At 32.5% G+C, this 18,321-nt stretch overlaps 4 protein-coding genes and 2 long non-coding RNA genes across 9 annotated transcripts; 4 read left to right on the top strand and 2 right to left on the bottom strand.

The window, feature by feature from the left end:
• Positions 1-1,285: 1,285 nt before the first annotated feature.
• LOC107371710 (dual specificity protein phosphatase 3) lies at positions 1,286-4,705 on the bottom strand. The gene is made up of 3 exons (XM_089269467.1): positions 4,188-4,705; positions 1,719-1,948; positions 1,286-1,651 (listed from the first exon to the last, which is right to left on the bottom strand). Exons 1-3 carry the CDS (start codon positions 4,334-4,336, stop codon positions 1,383-1,385), a joined length of 648 nt encoding a protein of 215 aa, XP_089125593.1. The 5' UTR covers positions 4,337-4,705; the 3' UTR covers positions 1,286-1,382.
• LOC149093192 (uncharacterized) lies at positions 4,492-7,398 on the bottom strand. 4 transcript variants are annotated; one of them, XM_015939857.3, is made up of 3 exons: positions 7,136-7,398; positions 6,478-6,554; positions 4,492-6,374 (listed from the first exon to the last, which is right to left on the bottom strand). In XM_015939857.3, the coding sequence occupies exons 2-3, from the start codon at positions 6,523-6,525 to the stop codon at positions 5,808-5,810; spliced, it is 615 nt and encodes a 204-aa protein (XP_015795343.2). In that variant the 5' UTR covers positions 6,526-6,554; positions 7,136-7,398; the 3' UTR covers positions 4,492-5,807. The 4 variants fall into 4 exon arrangements, with proteins under 4 accessions (XP_015795343.2, XP_015795344.1, XP_015795340.2 ...); XM_015939858.3 differs by having other exon boundaries at positions 7,130-7,393; XM_015939854.3 differs by having other exon boundaries at positions 6,786-7,296.
• A 1,363-nt stretch (positions 7,399-8,761) lies between these two features.
• Positions 8,762-11,067, top strand: LOC149093191 (uncharacterized). Its single transcript, XR_016199982.1, has 2 exons — positions 8,762-9,229; positions 9,293-11,067. It is a non-coding gene; the product is annotated as an uncharacterized LOC149093191 (long non-coding RNA).
• A 174-nt stretch (positions 11,068-11,241) lies between these two features.
• Arfip (ADP ribosylation factor interacting protein arfaptin) lies at positions 11,242-14,717 on the top strand. Its single transcript, XM_015939924.3, has 2 exons — positions 11,242-11,822; positions 13,230-14,717. The coding sequence occupies exons 1-2, from the start codon at positions 11,522-11,524 to the stop codon at positions 14,057-14,059; spliced, it is 1,131 nt and encodes a 376-aa protein (XP_015795410.1). The 5' UTR covers positions 11,242-11,521; the 3' UTR covers positions 14,060-14,717.
• LOC149093190 (uncharacterized) lies at positions 12,027-12,286 on the top strand. Its single transcript, XR_016199983.1, has 2 exons — positions 12,027-12,168; positions 12,252-12,286. It is a non-coding gene; the product is annotated as an uncharacterized LOC149093190 (long non-coding RNA).
• A 447-nt stretch (positions 14,718-15,164) lies between the features above and the next one.
• On the top strand, positions 15,165-18,283 carry Pms2 (mismatch repair endonuclease PMS2). Its single transcript, XM_089269463.1, has 2 exons — positions 15,165-15,530; positions 15,596-18,283. Exons 1-2 carry the CDS (start codon positions 15,232-15,234, stop codon positions 18,072-18,074), a joined length of 2,778 nt encoding a protein of 925 aa, XP_089125589.1. The 5' UTR covers positions 15,165-15,231; the 3' UTR covers positions 18,075-18,283.
• The last annotated feature ends 38 nt before the right edge of the window (positions 18,284-18,321 follow it).

The raw sequence follows: 18,321 nt of genomic DNA, 5'->3' as shown, positions 1-18,321 counted from the left end.
TGACCTTAATCCAATAGAAAACCTTTGAGGATGAGTTGCACAAAAATTTATGAAAATAACCATTAATATCGAAAATTCTTAAGCTTGAATCGGCAAACGGCGAGAATCGGTTACGAATCCCAGTCGAGTGGCTCAAACTCAATAAATATAAGTAGATTATCGAAGAACTCAAAGGCTTACAAACAAACTTTTGATTTGACATTTGAGGCTAATATAGCTCCATAGATTTATATCATAGCTCCATTACTCGATCTCCGCGACTAATGCTATGTCTTATAATATTGGTCACCTTGTACTGGGCCAGCCATGAAACAGAAAGCATTTTAATAGATGTAATCAATTTTAAGAATAGATATTGCATGGAAATTGATCAATTATGATTACGCTATGAATTCCTCGGAAGTGATAAATAAAACAGCAAGCTTTGATAAATAACAAAACTAAAATATAGCATGATCAGATAATTCATACTTGCATGTAAGCTTATCACAATTGGAATAAGCTTTTTTCTCAGAAAATAGTGCAAAATTAGCAAGGTTTTTCAAATGAACAGAAAACGATAATTGATTATTCAATTTTAACCAAACTTTATTGGATACAATGCATCAACTGACTGACTATAATCTTAATATCTCATTTCCATCTTTATTCTTCTCAATTAAAAACAATTGCAATTATCCTGCAAAAGCTAATTAACGGAATTTTTTCCACCACAGAGTGTATTAACAATGACAGATCCCAATGAATCTAAAGCAATTGACCAAAGCAATCGTTTTGTTTTTGTATGGTTGGTAGGATTTTTACTTTAGTAGTTTTACATCGCCCTTGATTTATTCAATGTTTCTTTCAAAATAACAATGAATATGCTGTGATTTAAAATTTGAAGTTAAGTAACTTATTTTCTGAAATTGTCATGATGGAAGGGAAAATGATCATATTTTGAGTATTTCCCAATTTGCTTATGCTATGAGAGCTGAAAGGGATTTTAAAGTTGATGCTGTTGCTTGCTAAGCGTTTTGGATACAAAAAGTTGCATAAAAAGGCTTTTAGATTCATCAACTTTTTAGATACCAATTTACGTTGAAATAATGAAATTTGATTATCTTGGAGAAACTTTAAACATGAATTCAAGATTAAATATACATGGAAATTAAGAATCGATGATATTTATTTTTTCTGTAAATAATTGATTTTCCTCCATCTAAAGTAATTACTTTGCCAAAGCTCATCAAGCAAAGTTCAATGGGTGATTGGGATATTAATAAATAAAGATGGAAATCGTTATTGAAAAGATTTGTAATTGAATGTAATAATCAAAGTAAACTTAATAATATATTTGAAAATTAATGAATACAATGAGTTCTATTGATGTTGAGGAAATTTCAATTGACTGTGATTGCGTTGACTGGTTTACTGTTGGCACTTCGAACCATTTTACTTTCACTCTTTTTAGCCAACCTTCGATCCAGCAATAAAGTCTCATTGAGAAGGCAAAGTTGCTTTAAAAATCCCTCATTCGGAATTATATCTCGTTCTCGACGAACCGTCCTAACCGCCTCTTGAACAGTGAAGTCTCTTTTAATCATTAAATAAGCCAAAACCAAAGTCGCTGAACGAGAAATTCCTTGGCGACAATGAACATAAACTTTACCTGTGAAACAAAAAGAGAAAAAATTGAAATTAGTTTGATAAATCACATAATCTAATTAAAATCTCACCTCCAGTGATGATCGCTTTATCAATGAAATCAGCAGCAGCTTCAAAGTGTGGTGACAGTAGAAAGGTTGACATATCCAAGGCTTCAATTCCCATGAACTCTATTCCAGCATCGCGATAAAAAGATTCATTGGTATTCACCAAATTAAGTGATCTACTTTTACCCCAAGCAGCATTCAAAACATGAGTAATTCCCAGTCGTCGGAGTAGCGAAGTACATAAAGCTGTTGTTCTGTAAATGATTTAAAATTGGGAAAAGTTAATAATTGCTATCAATAACTTGATTCTTAAGGATTCATTTAGATTTAAGTGTTCTTCAAGTTCACCAGAATAATGAGGTTACCATGTAATAATGAGATTGAAAAAACTGGGCACAATTATGTGTTTACAGATAGGTTGCCAGAAATTTTTTTACATAAATTCATTAAGATCTTTAGTTTTTACTCGAAACATAACTTGTTCAGTTAATTACAGCACTTGTTTCATGCAATTAAACTCCTACGTTAAGGGTTAAAGTTGCGTTTTTCATTATCTAAGTTACAGGCAAACAATGAAGGCTATAAATAACAAACTAGATTGAACTGAAGCATGAATTGAAGCTCATTACAATTTCATCTTCTAAAGTTAAATTCATCAAAATTAACATTTACCTTGACACTGACAATTTGTTGGATCAACAAGTTTGGATTATTTTTACTGTATTGAGTTACAAATCCAAGTCACAGTTATTCGTTCAAGATGACAATGAAACAGAAACAAAAACAATTGCCGAAAATGTTGGTTTATATCAAGATTAAAATTAGATTCGCTTTGGCGATTAATCAAAATCCTAATTGTACTCAGATAGACTTGAGCCTTGAACCCTTGAAATTTATAAGAATCAACAAATTAGAAGTACGAAGAAGCAAAAACAAGAAAATTGATCAATTTCAAATTTCAGATTAGTGTTTATTAGAAATGAACAAATCAGGCGATTTCTTGGTACAATAATGGATTAACGATGGAAACATAATCAATTGTCGGTTAATCGTAATTTTTATTGAATTTGTGCTGATTCCAGATAGAAAAACATTCTTTATTTTGTTTACAAAAAAATGTGAAAACTATTTACTGAGGCAAAAAATTCAGTTTGATTGATGTAATAATAAACAGTGTTGAAAAGTTGTAACTTTGAACTTGAAATGATTTAGAGTTAGCAACAAGAAATGAATTGCTGAGTTCCTTCATCGACTTTGCTGAAATACAGAAAAAAGTGATTCTAATCAAGTTGACAGCAACAAGTTGATTTGAAAAATTGAAACTAAAACCTCTAATTGTGTATAAAGATGCTGAATCGGGCAAAGATTTACATTTGCCAAAAGACAAGTTGATTAATCAGCAAATTACAAAATCTATTGAAGTAAACTATTGTTAGACTATTCAATTTGAAAAACAAAAAGCAATTGAAATCTGAGATAGATTTCAATTACTGGTAACAATCAGTAATCTGGAGGTTGAGGTTGAGGCCTCAACACTGAATTGGTAAAGTTATTTTAAAACATTATACTGCTCACAGTTAATCTAATTTTATTTGTGGATTTTGACTTGAAAAGCCTGTAATGACCTAGAAAAAGGTGTCTAACTTACGAGATTCATGTTCCTTGATTCATTGAGCATTTAGTTTTCCCTGAAATTCATGGTAATCTATGTCAACAGTATCATTAGTTGTGCCTTAGTAGGTTAATATTGTCAACCAAAATTTACCAGTTTAACCCAATTAAGAAATTGAAAAAAGGCATTTTTTCTGTAAAACAGATTACAATTAAACACTTCTGCTTTTCCAACAGAACCAAAGGTTAATTATAATATCAACTTTAAATTGTCACAATCAGTAAATAACGTTTAAATTTTTTTCATGACTATAATAACAATCGAAAAATAAAGTAAAAAGGAAATTGATTTGAAATATTGAGTCAAAATCATGAGCCATTTTCAATGGAATCAGATTGAATTTTGGTTAAATAATGTTTTAAAGGAAGAATCAATTGTTTATGTAATCAAATTGTATTATAAAGAAGTGATTAATAATGGAAATCATTAAAAGTTCAGATGCGTGATTCTATTGATCAACTGGTAAATTAAATGTAGGTTTCAATCAATCAGTTTATATATTTTGTTGATTCTTATAATTAATAGACGTTTTGAGAAACAAGTGAAACTAACTAAACAGGTTTGTCATATTGGTAAAAGTGAGATGATCAACAATAGTAAAATACAATTCTGTCTTAATTAACCTTCAATTTTGTTTTGATCATTACCAAACTGACAACAAAATGGCAATGAAGTAACGGTTGGTGATGCTGACCCAAGCGATTCAAAAGCGTCAATTTACGTGTATTGGGCACTCGTTATTCATGGCGAAACTGTTATCTATGGGTTAGTAAGGCTGAAGGGATCGGGTGAAAATTGGGTGCGATGATTCAATTAATTACCCATCTCCAACATAGATGTTTGGAAAGACTTCATTGTATGGATCAGTTGGTACAGTATAATAGCCTCCATTAGGTGCGGTAATAATGTCGCTCAGCTCATCAGGTGAACAAGATGGAGTGCTAACTTTCCACCAGCTTAATGATGACATGTTTATAAATTGTCTTTAGAATCACAAACGGAAAGTGATTGTAATTAAATTTGAGCCACACACAAAATAGAAATTAAGGAATACGATGATGAACAATTAACCTACAAAGTAAACAATAACGGTAATGGCAATGACAATAATAACAATTGATTCAGTTTAAAGTTGCAAATTTGAGAAGAAAATTGTTTTCTTTTTTTTCAAATTTAAATATAAAGTAAAATATACAGTAAATTGGTAGTGAGAGGGTTTACAGAATGGCAAAAATAAAAGATTGTTGTTTGTGTGCCAGTGAAAGCTATTTAGCAGTTGTGATGAAAATTAAAGGTGATGGTTTAAATGATGCACGAGAAACGTTTCTTTATGCTGTCAGAACAAAACTCTGAGAAAATCAACTGAACATCTAATATCAAGTGTAATCCGGTTTAAGATGCTGCGTGATGAAGTATTTCTCATCATGTTTATTCTGTTCCCTCGCATTTTTTGCTCAAACTTCATTTATTATGAGAGAGAAGAAGTGAGAAATGAATATGTCTATGATTTAATCACAAAGAATTTTCTTTGCCCCTGATTCTAGTTCAGTGCTGTAACTCTGCTCATGAATTCATAAAATTGTTCCATCCTTTTTATCATTTTGCTCGACATCAATTTGGTTCGTAAAGATCTTTATCATCAAACTTTGAGCTCCTTTCAGCTGTATATCCATTTCTTTTGAGTGATGCTTAAAACCATTAACCATTGTAAGAAACTCGATTAAAAAAGCAACAATTGGAGTAGGTTATACATTCAGATTTCCGTTGCGATTTCCGATGAATTGTTTATCCTCTCTTTAAATTGATTTTTCAGAAAAATTCAACATTCTATTGCTCTATAATTCGTTTTGGCAGATTACTTGAAGAAGGTGGATTTACGTCTGTTTTGTTTTTCCAACCCTTTGCTCTGGAATTTTTCTTCTTTGCTTTTTGGTAAACAGATTGTGACAGGAAAAGGCAATGAAAATTTTAGCTGTTGATGTACAGGATTTTTTGGTGGAATGTTCCCGCCATTGTTAATGTCACTGAACAAGTTTGACAGTAAATAAACCAGTATTGATTGATTCATCGTCTGTAGTTTGTTGTTGAAACTCATAGCCAAATATTCCAGTAAATTTCACAAATAATAGAAAAAATGGCAATATTGCAACACAGAATACAGAAATAACAAACGACGAAGAATCAGGATCATGAGACCTTTTCAACAAATTGGTGATGAGTTTGAAACTTTTAACGTTGGAGTTTGATCATGCTTTTTTCCAGGGTCAGACTTATCCTTTATTTTGAATATTGTTTGTACCAAGATAGGCTTTTGTATTTTACTGGCTTTGGTATTAAATTGAAGTCGGTTTGATTGATGATCGATTCCCATATGAAAGCAAAACGATCAGATTATGAGGATATAGTTGCACAATTTTTTGACGAAACATAATTCGCATGGTTTAATCAATAAGATTAGTGTTTGACGATCTCATATCAAATGGTCTTCTTCCCGAAGTAAATTCATTGGATGAATACTCAGCTTGACGAGCATAAGTTTCAAGGTAAATGATGGTAGCAATGATCATAATGAGACCAAAAAGTGAGAGAGTAACAATCAAAGGCACACAATAAAAACAGATTTTACGACAACTACACCAATGTGATTTTTGGCCATTTGTTGATATTATAGATGGAGGTTGGTAAAACCGTCTACTGTATCCATCGACTGGATTCAAACTATCCTCTAAATCGAGCCAGTGTTCAGTATAACGCTGAGCTTGAGTATTAGCAATCACAGAATTATTTGATTTATCCATCCAATTTGAAGAATCATCAACATAAAATAAAGATGGGGATTGTTGAGGTAGCTGTTGTTGTGGATAGAGATGTGAATAAGAGGAAGCCGGAATTTTTGAGGATAAGTTCAAACTACTCTCTGAAAAGGCTTCGTTAATGGCTCCATTGGCTTCCCAATAATGACAATCAGATGAAGTGGGTGATTGATGGGCAAGGTGACATGGATGATGCTGAAAATGTATAAACAAAAACAGGTAAACAATAGAGGATCATTAAAGTGGAATCAATTGAAATAATTAGCAAATAAGAAACAAGAAAAAGCAAGAAACTTACCTCAGCTATGAAGGATCGGTTAGATCTGTTGGTACCAAAATAAGCCATGCTTTTAGTAAAGATTGAACTAGAAGGCACTGAGAGAGAGAAAGAAGATTTACTTGTTGAAGAAAGAAGAGAAAATGTTGGATCTCGTCTTTGTTTGAATGCAAAGGCTGGTTGGAAACAATGGTCAGAATGAGAAAAAGTTCAAGATAAGAGAAGAAAAGAAAAAGAAAAATAAACAGAAGAAAAGCCTTGAAGAGGAGAAGAAGACAAAAGACAAAGAGGACAATCTTTCTCTTTTTTTAAATCTCTTATCTTTTCACCTTCAAGGTTAACACGGGAAGTCTGGTTGACCAGTTAGTAATCGTGGGAGACAAAGAATAGATAAATCGGGTAAACGAAACTGGTAAACTGGTAATCTGGATTTTAAAAGAATCTGGTCATTCTTGTTAAAATTGTAATTTGGTGTCTATTAACCAACTTTGGTAACCATTTGAAGCCAGTTAAGTGAAGATGACAATTCAAGTTCAATCTCAAAAACTATTTTAGCGACTTCAATTAACTGTTGAAGTTTCTTAATTATATCTTTCAGCTTTAATTGATTAACACTTTTATAATGATGGTAACGATTGGGTTATTTGACAATTCACGGTTTTTAAGACATTACATTTACGTTTGTTTCATTGGATCAAGATGAGCTATCCTTGTAATGTGACCAAGTTGATGGTTAACTGGAGTTTGGTGAAAAATTCATTTGATTAGAGAGTTAAATTGTTCAAAATTAAACACAAGTGAAACAAATTGAGTGAAAGTGTTCACCAAGATTTGGTTTGAAATGAAAAGGTATAACAAGTCTACTTTTTTTGTATGAGAGTTGTAAAACGATTGTATTAATAAGAAGGAGGAGATTAAATTGTGGTTATTAGTTTGATGATTTAGTTTCAATTGAAGCAAATCAAAAATGATTAGCAGGTATCATTGAAAAGGAAGAGATTTGCTGAAAAAGTTGAATGATAAAAGCAATCAAAATGGTTGCAAATATTGTGAAAGTTTATTCAAAAATCAAATAATATTTAAATAATTTAAAAATCACCATTTAATCCATGAAAAAATGATTCAAATGAAGAAATACAATTAAATTGTGATTGTAAAATTGACTGTTGGTAGACTTAAATTTTCACAATTCATCTGATTGATGAAGATTAATAGTTTGTTATTGATCCTAACCTGAACCTCACCCAGAAAAGTTAATTATTAAACCAACCCAACCAAACAATCAAACAATTAATCCAAAAATATTGATATTCTGGTAAATGACCAGAATTATATTCATTAGCTAATATCTAGAGTAAAGGGCAATCAATGGTCAATGGTAATGAGTTAACTAGACAGAGTTGAGCTGATATGCTGGTGCTTCTTGTGTGTTGATTGAAGTTTGATTGTTGAATAAATCACGATTCAGAATCAGGCCATTCAGTTAATCCAACATGATTGGCAGATTGTTTTCATTCCTATTTGTATATCCAGTAATATATCAACACAACTCATGATTCAGATGGGGTTCATCGTAATTTTGGGTGTTAACACCAATTATAATGTAAACTTTCTTTATTTTTCTGGTTTATGTCTTGAGCTTTTCCTGACATCCACCTCAATCCACTTTTAACTTTTCAATATTCATTATTTTTTCACCAATTTATATCAAATATTCACTTTTAAAGTTTCCTTTTTTTCATGTAATCTCAATATTTGATATTTAATATTTGATTTTCTTGCATGATATAAAAAACTTCCGCTCCAAGTTGAATCACATCTATTGATATTAGTGATCGTTTGTTTGATAAATTGTCAACCTAATTTGTAAAAATAGAACGTTTTATTTTGTCTTTTTATTCTGATATTTTCAATGGATTTATTGATTCATTCCCAATTTTAAGGGCCTCTCATGGGCCTCTTATGGATTCATTTCAATTCCAATCAAAGATTTCCTTTTGTTTCCAATCTTTCATCAGTCTTTCCGCCATTCTCAAATTGATCAGTTCAAGAGATAAAACACGTTCATTCAACTCTTTGAGCCTTACTCTGTATTCAGCTTACATTATTCATATACCATTCCAACAATGATTCAGCTTGAAATCAAAAAACACACAAAATTTGCAGAATTTTCTTTATTTTCCAAAGTTTAAAATGATTACAATTTGATTCAGTTCTAGCGCCATTATGAATTATGTGTGACGCATGAGATGATTAAGCTGACTACTGGTCAGTGAAAGTTAATTATTTCAGTCAAACACTCACTTGTTGCAAATAGAATACTCAAGTTCAGTAGCTTTGATTTGCAGACCTTTTTAAATTGAACCGATAAAAAATGAACAAATTCAATTGAGTTTTATATTAGGATCCTAACATTCAATTTTCATTTTATAATGCATAGATGGCGACTGTGACAGCTGAAAAATGCGGCAATTCTCAATCAACTGTTCTTATCAAAACAAACACAATTTTGGCTTTTAAAAGTTTATTATTTTTTTCAGCTGTGAAACTGATGAATAATATCAATCTTGTGAAATGGCGACTTCTTCATGTGCCATAAAGTATTTGGATCGTGAAACAATCGGTAAAATATCTGCTGGTAAAGTAATTCCTAGTCTTGCTATTGTCGTCAAGGAATTGAATGAAAATTCTCTTGATGCTCATACTACCTACATTGAAAGCTTAAGCATTTGAGAATTTATGATTTGAGACCTGTTGAAACATTTGGTTTTAGGTAAGAATTATCTTTCATTTTTCAGCTCATTCAACCGTTATCATTTTGTCTCTATTTTGACAGGGCGAAGCCTTAACATCCATTGCTGAGTTGTACGAATTATCAATTATAACCAGACATAAATCGAAGTGGCCAGTAACTTTGGGGAACTCACATCAGTCAAGCCATACTCAAACATACCCATGGCAATTCAAATGTTTGAAAAATACATAGTGTGGTCTTGCTGACAGAATCCTGCAGGATTCTGTTGAACCTTTAGCTCCACCAAACACTCAATCAGTCTAAACCCTTCAATATCCACTTACTCAAATAAAAGACCTCTGAAGGATGATGATGATTTCCCAAATGAGAAGCAGATGAACTTCGTTCTTACAACTCATCTGTCCACACTACTTCACTAACAAGTAAGATGTAGCTAACCAGCTGATTGCTACATGTGACACTCACCATTCAAAAATCTGAAAAGGACGATGAGGAGAATCAATCAAACCAAACTAGACAAAGAGAATCTCTCATTCCATTTGCATCTAAAGACCGGCCAAAATATGTTTCAGACTCTGAAAAAGAAACCAGATTGAATAAAACTATGAATGTTCTGGGCTGAGGAGTTTATCGAAATTTGCTTTTAGCAAAAACAGAAGAAAAGACCAAAATAATAAGTCAGATATCTATCAAAGATATGTTCTCTGCATTACCCAAAAATAGATCATCTGATGATCTGAATATCTTTAGCAATCTCTATTGATAATCCAAAATCTCACTTCCACGCTTAGACATAATTTCCATCTACTAATGGAAATAATGTTATGCACTTTCTTCGATTCCCGGTTGCAGTCAAATTCATCAAGGTGTCATATAAGTTGATCTAACAGCGCCAGATTCAACATCATCGTCGTTAGAAGTTGTTTGTGGTCACCGACTAAATGCCAAAGACTGGCTGTCTTTTAAAGATGAATGAAAACGCTCCTCATGAATTGAAGTGTGTTCTGATTTCGGTTCCTACAAGCCAAGATGCTGTTTTTGGTAAAACAGAAATCGAAGAAATATTGTCAAGAATGGAAGAAACTGGAAGCGATTGTAACAACTATAAACCAGAAAAAATGGTGCGAACGATTGCATCTATAGCATGCCGTAAATCGATTATGACCATAAAAGAATGCGAAGTGTTCTGAATAATCTTACAAAATTAAAAAATCCTTGGATCTGTGCTCATGGTTGACCTACAGTTCGATTCCTGTTCAATATAAACGAGATTATCTTGTAATCATTCAAGACTTTGATCCACTATAAAAAAAATTAAATTAAGAAATGTTACATCAAATGATGTTACGTAGTTTAATACTTTGTTGGTGCTATGTTAAATCGTAAATAGCTGCCACAATGGTTTTATGCTGCTAAATATTTCGGCTCCATTCTATTAACATAACACATTTTTAAATTGAATGGACTAGTTTTAATTAAAATAACAAAAATTTACTGATTATTTAAACCACATGAGACGGCCGCATGAATCGCTCTTCAATCTAATCGATGGTCAAATTAAATACAATGATGAAATCAACAAATTCGATCTAGCTGGCCATGATGAATTTGAAAACATTTAATCTTTTAAAACTTGACCTAAGTGCCTTCTCGACTTATATTTTATCATGATTTAGCGTCTATTAAACTTGCATATCTAGACTTCGAGAAAGATATTCACTGCTTGAACTTTAATCTGTCAATATTAGCATGTGGAACAAGTTTATGGAAAAGCAACAAAATTCAATCAAATCATAAAACCCTTTGATGCACTATGTCTTAAAACGTTAGGTTATGAATAAAGAAATTAATTATAATTGAATGAAATTTCCTACCAACATTTTGTTTCTGAATTGAAGTAAAAAATCCGCGTAACCAAGAAAAAAAAGAAAGAATAGCGACTGAAAAGAGAGATAGAAAGAGAGTGGGAGAGAAAGAGAGCAGGAGAAAGAGAGAGAAAGAGAGGCTTGTAAATGATTTGTCAACTGATTTTGTGAAGGGCGGAAGAAAAGCATGTTACAGCCCTGAGCAATTAAAGATTGATCAGTAATTTGTCACTGTGATTGTTAATTAAATCAATGGTATATTTTATCTAACGATTTGATTTTCTTTGGATTAAAGTAACTAATATTTATCATTGTATGCAATCAACCAAGAAACCTAACCCAGGCAACCAGTAACCTAAACTCATCAAAAATTGTTGACATCTTTTCTCTCTATTCGCCTTTTTTTGTGATTTCAATTCAACTTCTTTGTTTTAATTGACTCGACATGTCCTCCGGCAATTTTGGTACCGTTAATCCACTTCATTATTCCATCCCTTCAAGTCCTGAAATGACGGAGATCTCAATAGAGGAGCAAAATAATGTAACTGATGTTGTTGTTACCAGTAAGGATAACAATATTTCTTCTCGTCCAGCAACATTGCCTGTCTCATCACCATTTGGCCCTCCTGGATTACCCTCAATGACCTCATCTTATTCATCTAAAAATGGTGTTGACTGTGAAAACGATGGAAGAGTTTCACCTAGCAGCTATCCAGCCGGCTTAACACCTAAAAGTACTCCAATAGGTATTAATGATTTTGCATCTTTTAACTTTGGTTGTCATGCTGTCTCTATATCCATCGTCATCATTCAATCCGTTCAAAGCTGTTCATCATTTCCATCCTACAAATTTATGATACTGATTGTATTCAAATTTTGGTTGAGGAATCTATCAGTTAGGTGACTAAAATAATCGGGCCATTTCTCCATTTTTCCATCATTTGTTTACTCTATTATCCTAAAAGTGTATTTCTATTGCTGATATTCACGCTTGCTTTATTTGCATCCTATGGATAGCTATCTTGTTCACATTATCATGTTGCTTAGTAATTATGATCTGGTGATAAACTCTTTGTTAGGTAGCTGTAAATCGTAAGTCATCAGTCTGATTTATTTTGACGTATTTATGGCTTTAAATCTTTTCTTTTGTGTCTGTAAACTTTCTTATTTATCAGCTATACGTTTTTGGTTTAAAAGGTTTCCTTTTTAATTCATGGCTATTTCCTTTTCGAGTCAACTACTTAGATTATGCGGTTCGATTTTACATAAACTGGATGTGAAATTTGCTGATAATCAAACCATTAGCTCATTCTGCAAGTTATATCTATTTCCGCAAACTGGCATTCTCGTTTTCCACTCGCTGTCTCAAACATTATATCCTGCAAGCTGCTTATTTGATTACATTTTTGTTGATGAGACTATCCTTAGTATTTTTTATTCAGACCTTAAGTTGATTTATCAAGACAATAGTGAATGAAGAAATCATTCAAATCATAAAAAACCTCCTTTGCAAATGTTGTTACTGTTGTTGCTAAATGTTTTATTTTAAATTAACTTTTTCGCTCGGTTTCACAACCTCAGTTGAACTGACATTACTAAGTACCTAAAGTATCGAACCAAAATGACTGCTTTAGACAACATTTTTTGTTACATTTAAGATATTTTTGTCTCAAATTCAAACTTGTTTTAAATGTCTTCAGAAGCTTCACTTTTTTTCAAATATCAATTCTTCTCTCTCATACAAATTATCTCGTTCAAGTTGTTACAGTTTACAATTCAAGAAAAAAGCAATATTAGTTACTTCTAATCCTTTTTCAGTTCTTCTTAATCGATCAGTGTACTAAACATTTGAACATTCGATCATCATTCAAGTTTCCATTGCTCTACTATTTATTTGCTTCACTTATTAACCTTTAACATCAATCTTTCATGATCTTTAGCGAAGATTTGGCACCAAAGATTAATTTTAACAGAGACAGCTGTCCGGTTGAATTTTGATCATCATTTGAATGTTGAATTGGGTGAATATTATTAGAAATTCTGTTTAAGCATTTTTAATCAACTGCACAAGAATGAGACTCCTTTCAGCATGACTGCCCTTAATTGACTTCATTCATTAAAATTAATTTTATTTTTTCTTTCTTTTCCAATAGAAGCTATTAAGGAATGGTCAATAACAACGTTTAAGTGTACTAAGCAACTGGTTAACGAAAAATTAGGAAAATGTCAACGAACGATTGATTCTGGATTGGAAAGTGAAATTGATAAATTAAGAGAAACTCAGAGAAAATATTCTCATATTTTAAGGATCGCCAGAGACATGTCTTCAATGTATTCTTCCCTAGTCCAACAACAGATATTACTTTATGAATCACTGAGTGATTTATCATTGAAAGAACCTAAAGGAGACTCAAAAATAACATCATCATCATCATCATCCACAAGTGCTAGTGCATCAAACGCAAGTGGCAATGTAGGTACAGGAGCAGGAGGAGAAGATGTCAATAATTCATCGCCCGTCTTGAACTTGTCAGCAGATTTCCGACAAAATGCAGAGATGTTACGCTTGGTTGCCAAGAATGGTGAAAAGCTCGTCTTGGCTCTTCGCTTTTTTTGTTCTAACCTTTCCACCCTAGTCAATAAAACTATTGATGATACCATAGTTACCATAAGGCAATTTGAACAAGCGAGATTAGAGTATGACGCTGAACGAAATAGTGTGGCAAACCTTTTGCCCGCTCAAGCTGCTGCTGCTAACACGGAAAAACTGATTGCTGCTCGAGCAAAATATGAAAGATTACGGCAAGATGTGTTGATTAAATTAAAATTCTTGGATGAAAACAAGGCTAAAGTGATGCATAAACAATTAATATTGTTCCATAATGCCTTTACGGCCTACGCCTCTGGTAATGCTTCAACGTTGGATTCCACTCTTCGTCAGTTCAGTATTAAGGCAACTCCTCAGTCATGGCTCGAGAAATGATCATGACCATCGATTTATATAAAGATTACCAGATTAATTGTAAAAATGAGGAATGGACAGATTTGCTCGTTTTCTGCAAGTTAATTTAGACATGAGAAATTATAAAGCTTACAGATGAAACAAGATTCACCGAGAAAAAAATGAGCAAAGTAAAACTATGAACACGCCTAGTGAGTTTGATCTTTTTAAGGTTTTAATTACCAGATAATTATCTTTATATGCTAGTGAAATAAGTATTGGATGGACTGCGCAAACAAAATGGTCCGGGCAAATTTCGGAATACATAATTCAATTGTACTTACCACTCTTCCAAATTGAGACAGTAAATTATTAAATTTAAAATTGGATAACGAAAATCTCGGAGAAAATGTTAAATAATAGTTTTTTGCTCGCTTTTACCATTGATAGGAACAGAAATCTTTTATGGATAGACATTTTAGTTTATTTCCTCATTTGTAATCAAATCAATTATGTCATCAACCTTTTACTTCTCGTTCCAATGCTGATCAAAAACTCAACAATTAAGATATGCTTTTATGTAAACAAAGACTGATTTGTTTAAATGTTTATAATTGATACAGAAAAAAACGAAACATGATAACCCTTTAATTATTTACCAAAATATATTAATACAAAAAATAAACTTTCATTCCAATTATATTTTTTATCAATGGAGAGATTACAATGTGGTTAGATTGAAGGGAGGGCAAGATGACGCTGAAAAAGCTAAAAATTCAAGAAGTTTGTAGGTGGAAAAAACTTCATTTGATTAGAGGGTTAAATTGTTGAAAATAAAACACAAGTGAAACAAATTGAGTGAAAGTGTTCAACAAGATTTGGTTTGAAATGAAAAGGTGTGACAAATCTACTTTTTTGTAAGAGAGTTGTAAAACGTTTGTGTTTATAAGAAGGAGGAGATTAAATTGTGGTTATTAGTTTGATGATTTAGTTTCAATTGAAGCAATTGAGTATTATAATTTTAAGTGAGGTTCTCGTATTAAGGTCTTGACATCGAATTTTAAATTTTATAATGCATAGATGGCGACTGTGACAGCTGAAAAATGCGGCAATTCCAGTCAACTGTTCTTATCATAACAAACACAATTTTGGCTTTTAAAAGTTTATTATTTTTTTTCAGCTGTGAAACGAATGAATAATATCAATCTTGTGGAATGGCGACTTCACCATGTGCCATCAAGTATTTGGATCGTGAAACAATTGGTAAAATATCTGCTGGTAAGGTAATTCCTAGTCTTGCTAATGTCGTCAAGGAATTGATTGAAAATTCTCTTGATGCTCATGCTACCTACATTGAATTGCGATTCGTTGAATATGGTAAGCAATTGATTGAATTGTCTGATGATGGTTGTGGTATTCAAGAAGATGATTTCCCTCAACTTGCCCTGCCTCATTACACCTCTAAACTCAAGCATTACCGTGATTTGGGATCTGTTAAAACATTTGGTTTCAGGTAAGAGTTGCTTTTTGCTTTTTTCAGCTCATTCAACCTTTTTCATTTTGTCTTTATTTTGACAGAGGTGAAGCCTTAGCATCCATTGCTGAATTGTCCGAATTATCAATTATAACTAGACATGAATCGAAAGAAGTAGCCAGTGAACTGAGTTTCAATAACTTTGGGGAACTCATCGGAGTCAAACCAACAGCAAGACCAGTCGGAACTACTGTGCGAATCAAAAATCTTTTCTACAGCTACCCAGTTCGAAGGAAAGAATTTGAAACTACTTATATGAAACAATTTAATAACATGATGCAATTCATCTACCCATATGCACTAGGGTTTACAAATCTTCGACTGCTAGTTACTAATTATATAAATGGACGCAAAAATGAAGTTCTTAATATCGAACCAAAATCCATTAAGGATAATATTATTCAATTACTTGGTTGTAAACAGATGAAAACAATTCAAACATTTGTCCAGTGTCCCATTAGAGATGCAGTTGCTTCTGAATACAAGCTGAATAGTTCATATAAAGAAGATGAAAAAGAGATTTCGATTTCTGGTTATGTTTCTCATGGAGATAAAGGACCTAGCAAATTGAAGAAGGTGTATTTTTTCATGAATCGTCGCCCTGCCAATTATCAACCGCTCGAAAAATTTATACTATCGGTTTATAAAGAGATCAACCAGACAATAAACCCATTTGTGTTGTTATTTGTAGATTTGGGTAAACATGAAATTGACTTCAGTGTACATCCAGATAAGAGAACATTTTCGTTGCCAAATGAGAATCTTTTATTCGCCATTCTCAAATCATCTTTATTAACTATGTTTGAAACGAATACAGTTTGCCTGGATTCGGTTAAACCTTCAGCTCTACCAAGTTCTCAATCAGTGGTTAGTCTATGCCCTTCAATACCCAGTTCCTCAAATAAAAGACCTTTGGAGGATGATGATGATTTACCCGAATTAGATGCAGATGAACTTCGCTCTTTAAACTCATTCGTCCATACAACTTCACTCAGATGTAGCTCACCAGCTGATTCCTACATGCGACACTCACCAATCAGCAAACAAAATCAGAATCAAAACCAAGGTGGTACTCCTTTGCGGCCGTCAAATACTAGCTTAGACTTGCACACTCAGAACTTAGGTAATTTGCAGTCCGATGAAATGAATTCATTTGAGGAAACTCCGTCTGAGGTTGGTGTTTTCAATCCTGTCCGAAATATACTTAATGAATCTGAAAAGGATGATGAGGAGAATCAATCAAACCAAACTAGACAAAGAGAACCTCTCATTCCATATGCATCTAAAGACCGACCCAGATATGTTTCAGAGTTGGAAAAAGAAACCAGATCGAATAAAACTATGAATAGTTCTGGGCTGAGGAGTTTATCGAAATTTGCTTTTAGCAAAAACAGAAGAAAAGACCAAAATAATAAGTCAGATCAAATGTCTATCAAAGATATGTTCTCTACATTACCCAACAATCGATCATCTGATGATCTAAATAAAACTAATAACCTCAATTCAGTATCTTTAGAAACATCTACAGATAATCAAAATCCTACTTCCACACCTATGACATCATCTCCATCTGCTAATGGTAATAATGTTATGGCACTTCCTCCAATTCCTGATTGCAGTCAAATTCCTAAAGATGTCATTTCAGTTGATCTAACAGCACCAGAATCAACATCATCGTCGTTAGAAGTTGTCAGTGATCAAAGACTAAATGCAAAGGACCGGAAAAGTCAATCAAAGAAAATTATTACCGACACTCCAATGATTATGATTGATAAAAAAAGAGTAAAATTCTGTACAGAAATTTCTGAAGAGAAACTTGCAGCTTACTACGGTAAAGTAAACGCTCCACCAGTTGCCAAGAGTTCAGTTTTTTTCACAAAACTAACTGATTGCTCAGATCAATCTCAAGCGGAAGATGAGTTGAAGCGACAGATGAGAAAGGAAGCTTTCAGTGCCTTGGACATCATTGGACAATTCAATAAAGCATTCATCATTGGAAAATTAGATGATGATGTCTTTATAATTGATCAACATGCAAGTGATGAACGTTATAATTTTGAAGATTTATTAGAAAATACAAGTTTTGAATCTCAACGCCTAGTTAACCCGATTCCTCTGGGATTGACGTGTTACCAAGAATCAATAGTTGCAAATAATTTAAATACATTTGAAAGGTTGTCTTTTAAAATTGTGATGAACGATAATGCTCCTCCTGGATCGAAAGCTGTTTTGATTTCTGTCCCTACAAGCCAAGATGCTGTTTTTGGTAAAACAGAAATCGAAGAAATATTGTCAAAAATGGAAGAAACTGGAAGCGATTGTTACAACTATAAACCAGAAAAAATGGTTCGAATGATTGCATCTAGAGCATGCCGTAAATCAATTATGATCAATGATCCTCTTGACCATAAAAGAATGCGAAATGTTCTGAATAATCTTACAAAATTAAAAAATCCTTGGATTTGTGCACATGGTCGACCTACAGTTCGATTCCTGTTCAATATCAATGAGATTATCTTGTAATCATTTAAGACTTAAATCTAATGTAAAAATTTTTAAATTAAGAAATGTTACATAATATGCTGTTGAATTTAGCTCGAACATCTTTTCCATCGACTTTGCCAAGCAAACATTTAGTTGGATTTTGATTACCAAAGATTAATTTATCACTACAAATCGTTGATCTATTCATTAATTTTTCCACCTCTTAAGATTAAATTCGTTTTTTTACACACTTTTATGATTTTTTCAAGTACCTATCAACATAATT

The sequence above is a fragment of the Tetranychus urticae genome, chromosome 3, assembly GCF_039701765.1.
Source record: "Tetranychus urticae isolate SD_2017Ah chromosome 3, NJAU_TeUrti_SD_1.0, whole genome shotgun sequence".
Taxonomy (NCBI): Eukaryota; Metazoa; Arthropoda; class Arachnida; order Trombidiformes; family Tetranychidae; genus Tetranychus; species Tetranychus urticae.
Note: the sequence above shows the minus strand (reverse complement) of the source record. Positions and strands in the feature narration are given on the sequence as shown.

Coding starts and splice junctions, on each gene's coding strand:
- LOC107371710 (XM_089269467.1), bottom strand. CDS start 4,336: ATGTCATCATTAAGCTGGTGGAAAGTTAGCACTCCATCTTGTTCACCT. Junction 1,949..4,187: donor AACATCTATGTTGGAGATGG/GTAATTAATTGA, acceptor AATCATTTACAG/AACAACAGCTTTATGTACTT. Junction 1,652..1,718: donor TAAAGCGATCATCACTGGAG/GTGAGATTTTAA, acceptor TTTGTTTCACAG/GTAAAGTTTATGTTCATTGT.
- LOC149093192 (XM_089269468.1), bottom strand. Junction 6,375..6,477: donor ACCGATCCTTCATAGCTGAG/GTAAGTTTCTTG, acceptor ATACATTTTCAG/CATCATCCATGTCACCTTGC.
- Arfip (XM_015939924.3), top strand. CDS start 11,522: ATGTCCTCCGGCAATTTTGGTACCGTTAATCCACTTCATTATTCCATC. Junction 11,823..13,229: donor ACCTAAAAGTACTCCAATAG/GTATTAATGATT, acceptor CTTTTCCAATAG/AAGCTATTAAGGAATGGTCA.
- Pms2 (XM_089269463.1), top strand. CDS start 15,232: ATGGCGACTTCACCATGTGCCATCAAGTATTTGGATCGTGAAACAATT. Junction 15,531..15,595: donor GTTAAAACATTTGGTTTCAG/GTAAGAGTTGCT, acceptor TTATTTTGACAG/AGGTGAAGCCTTAGCATCCA.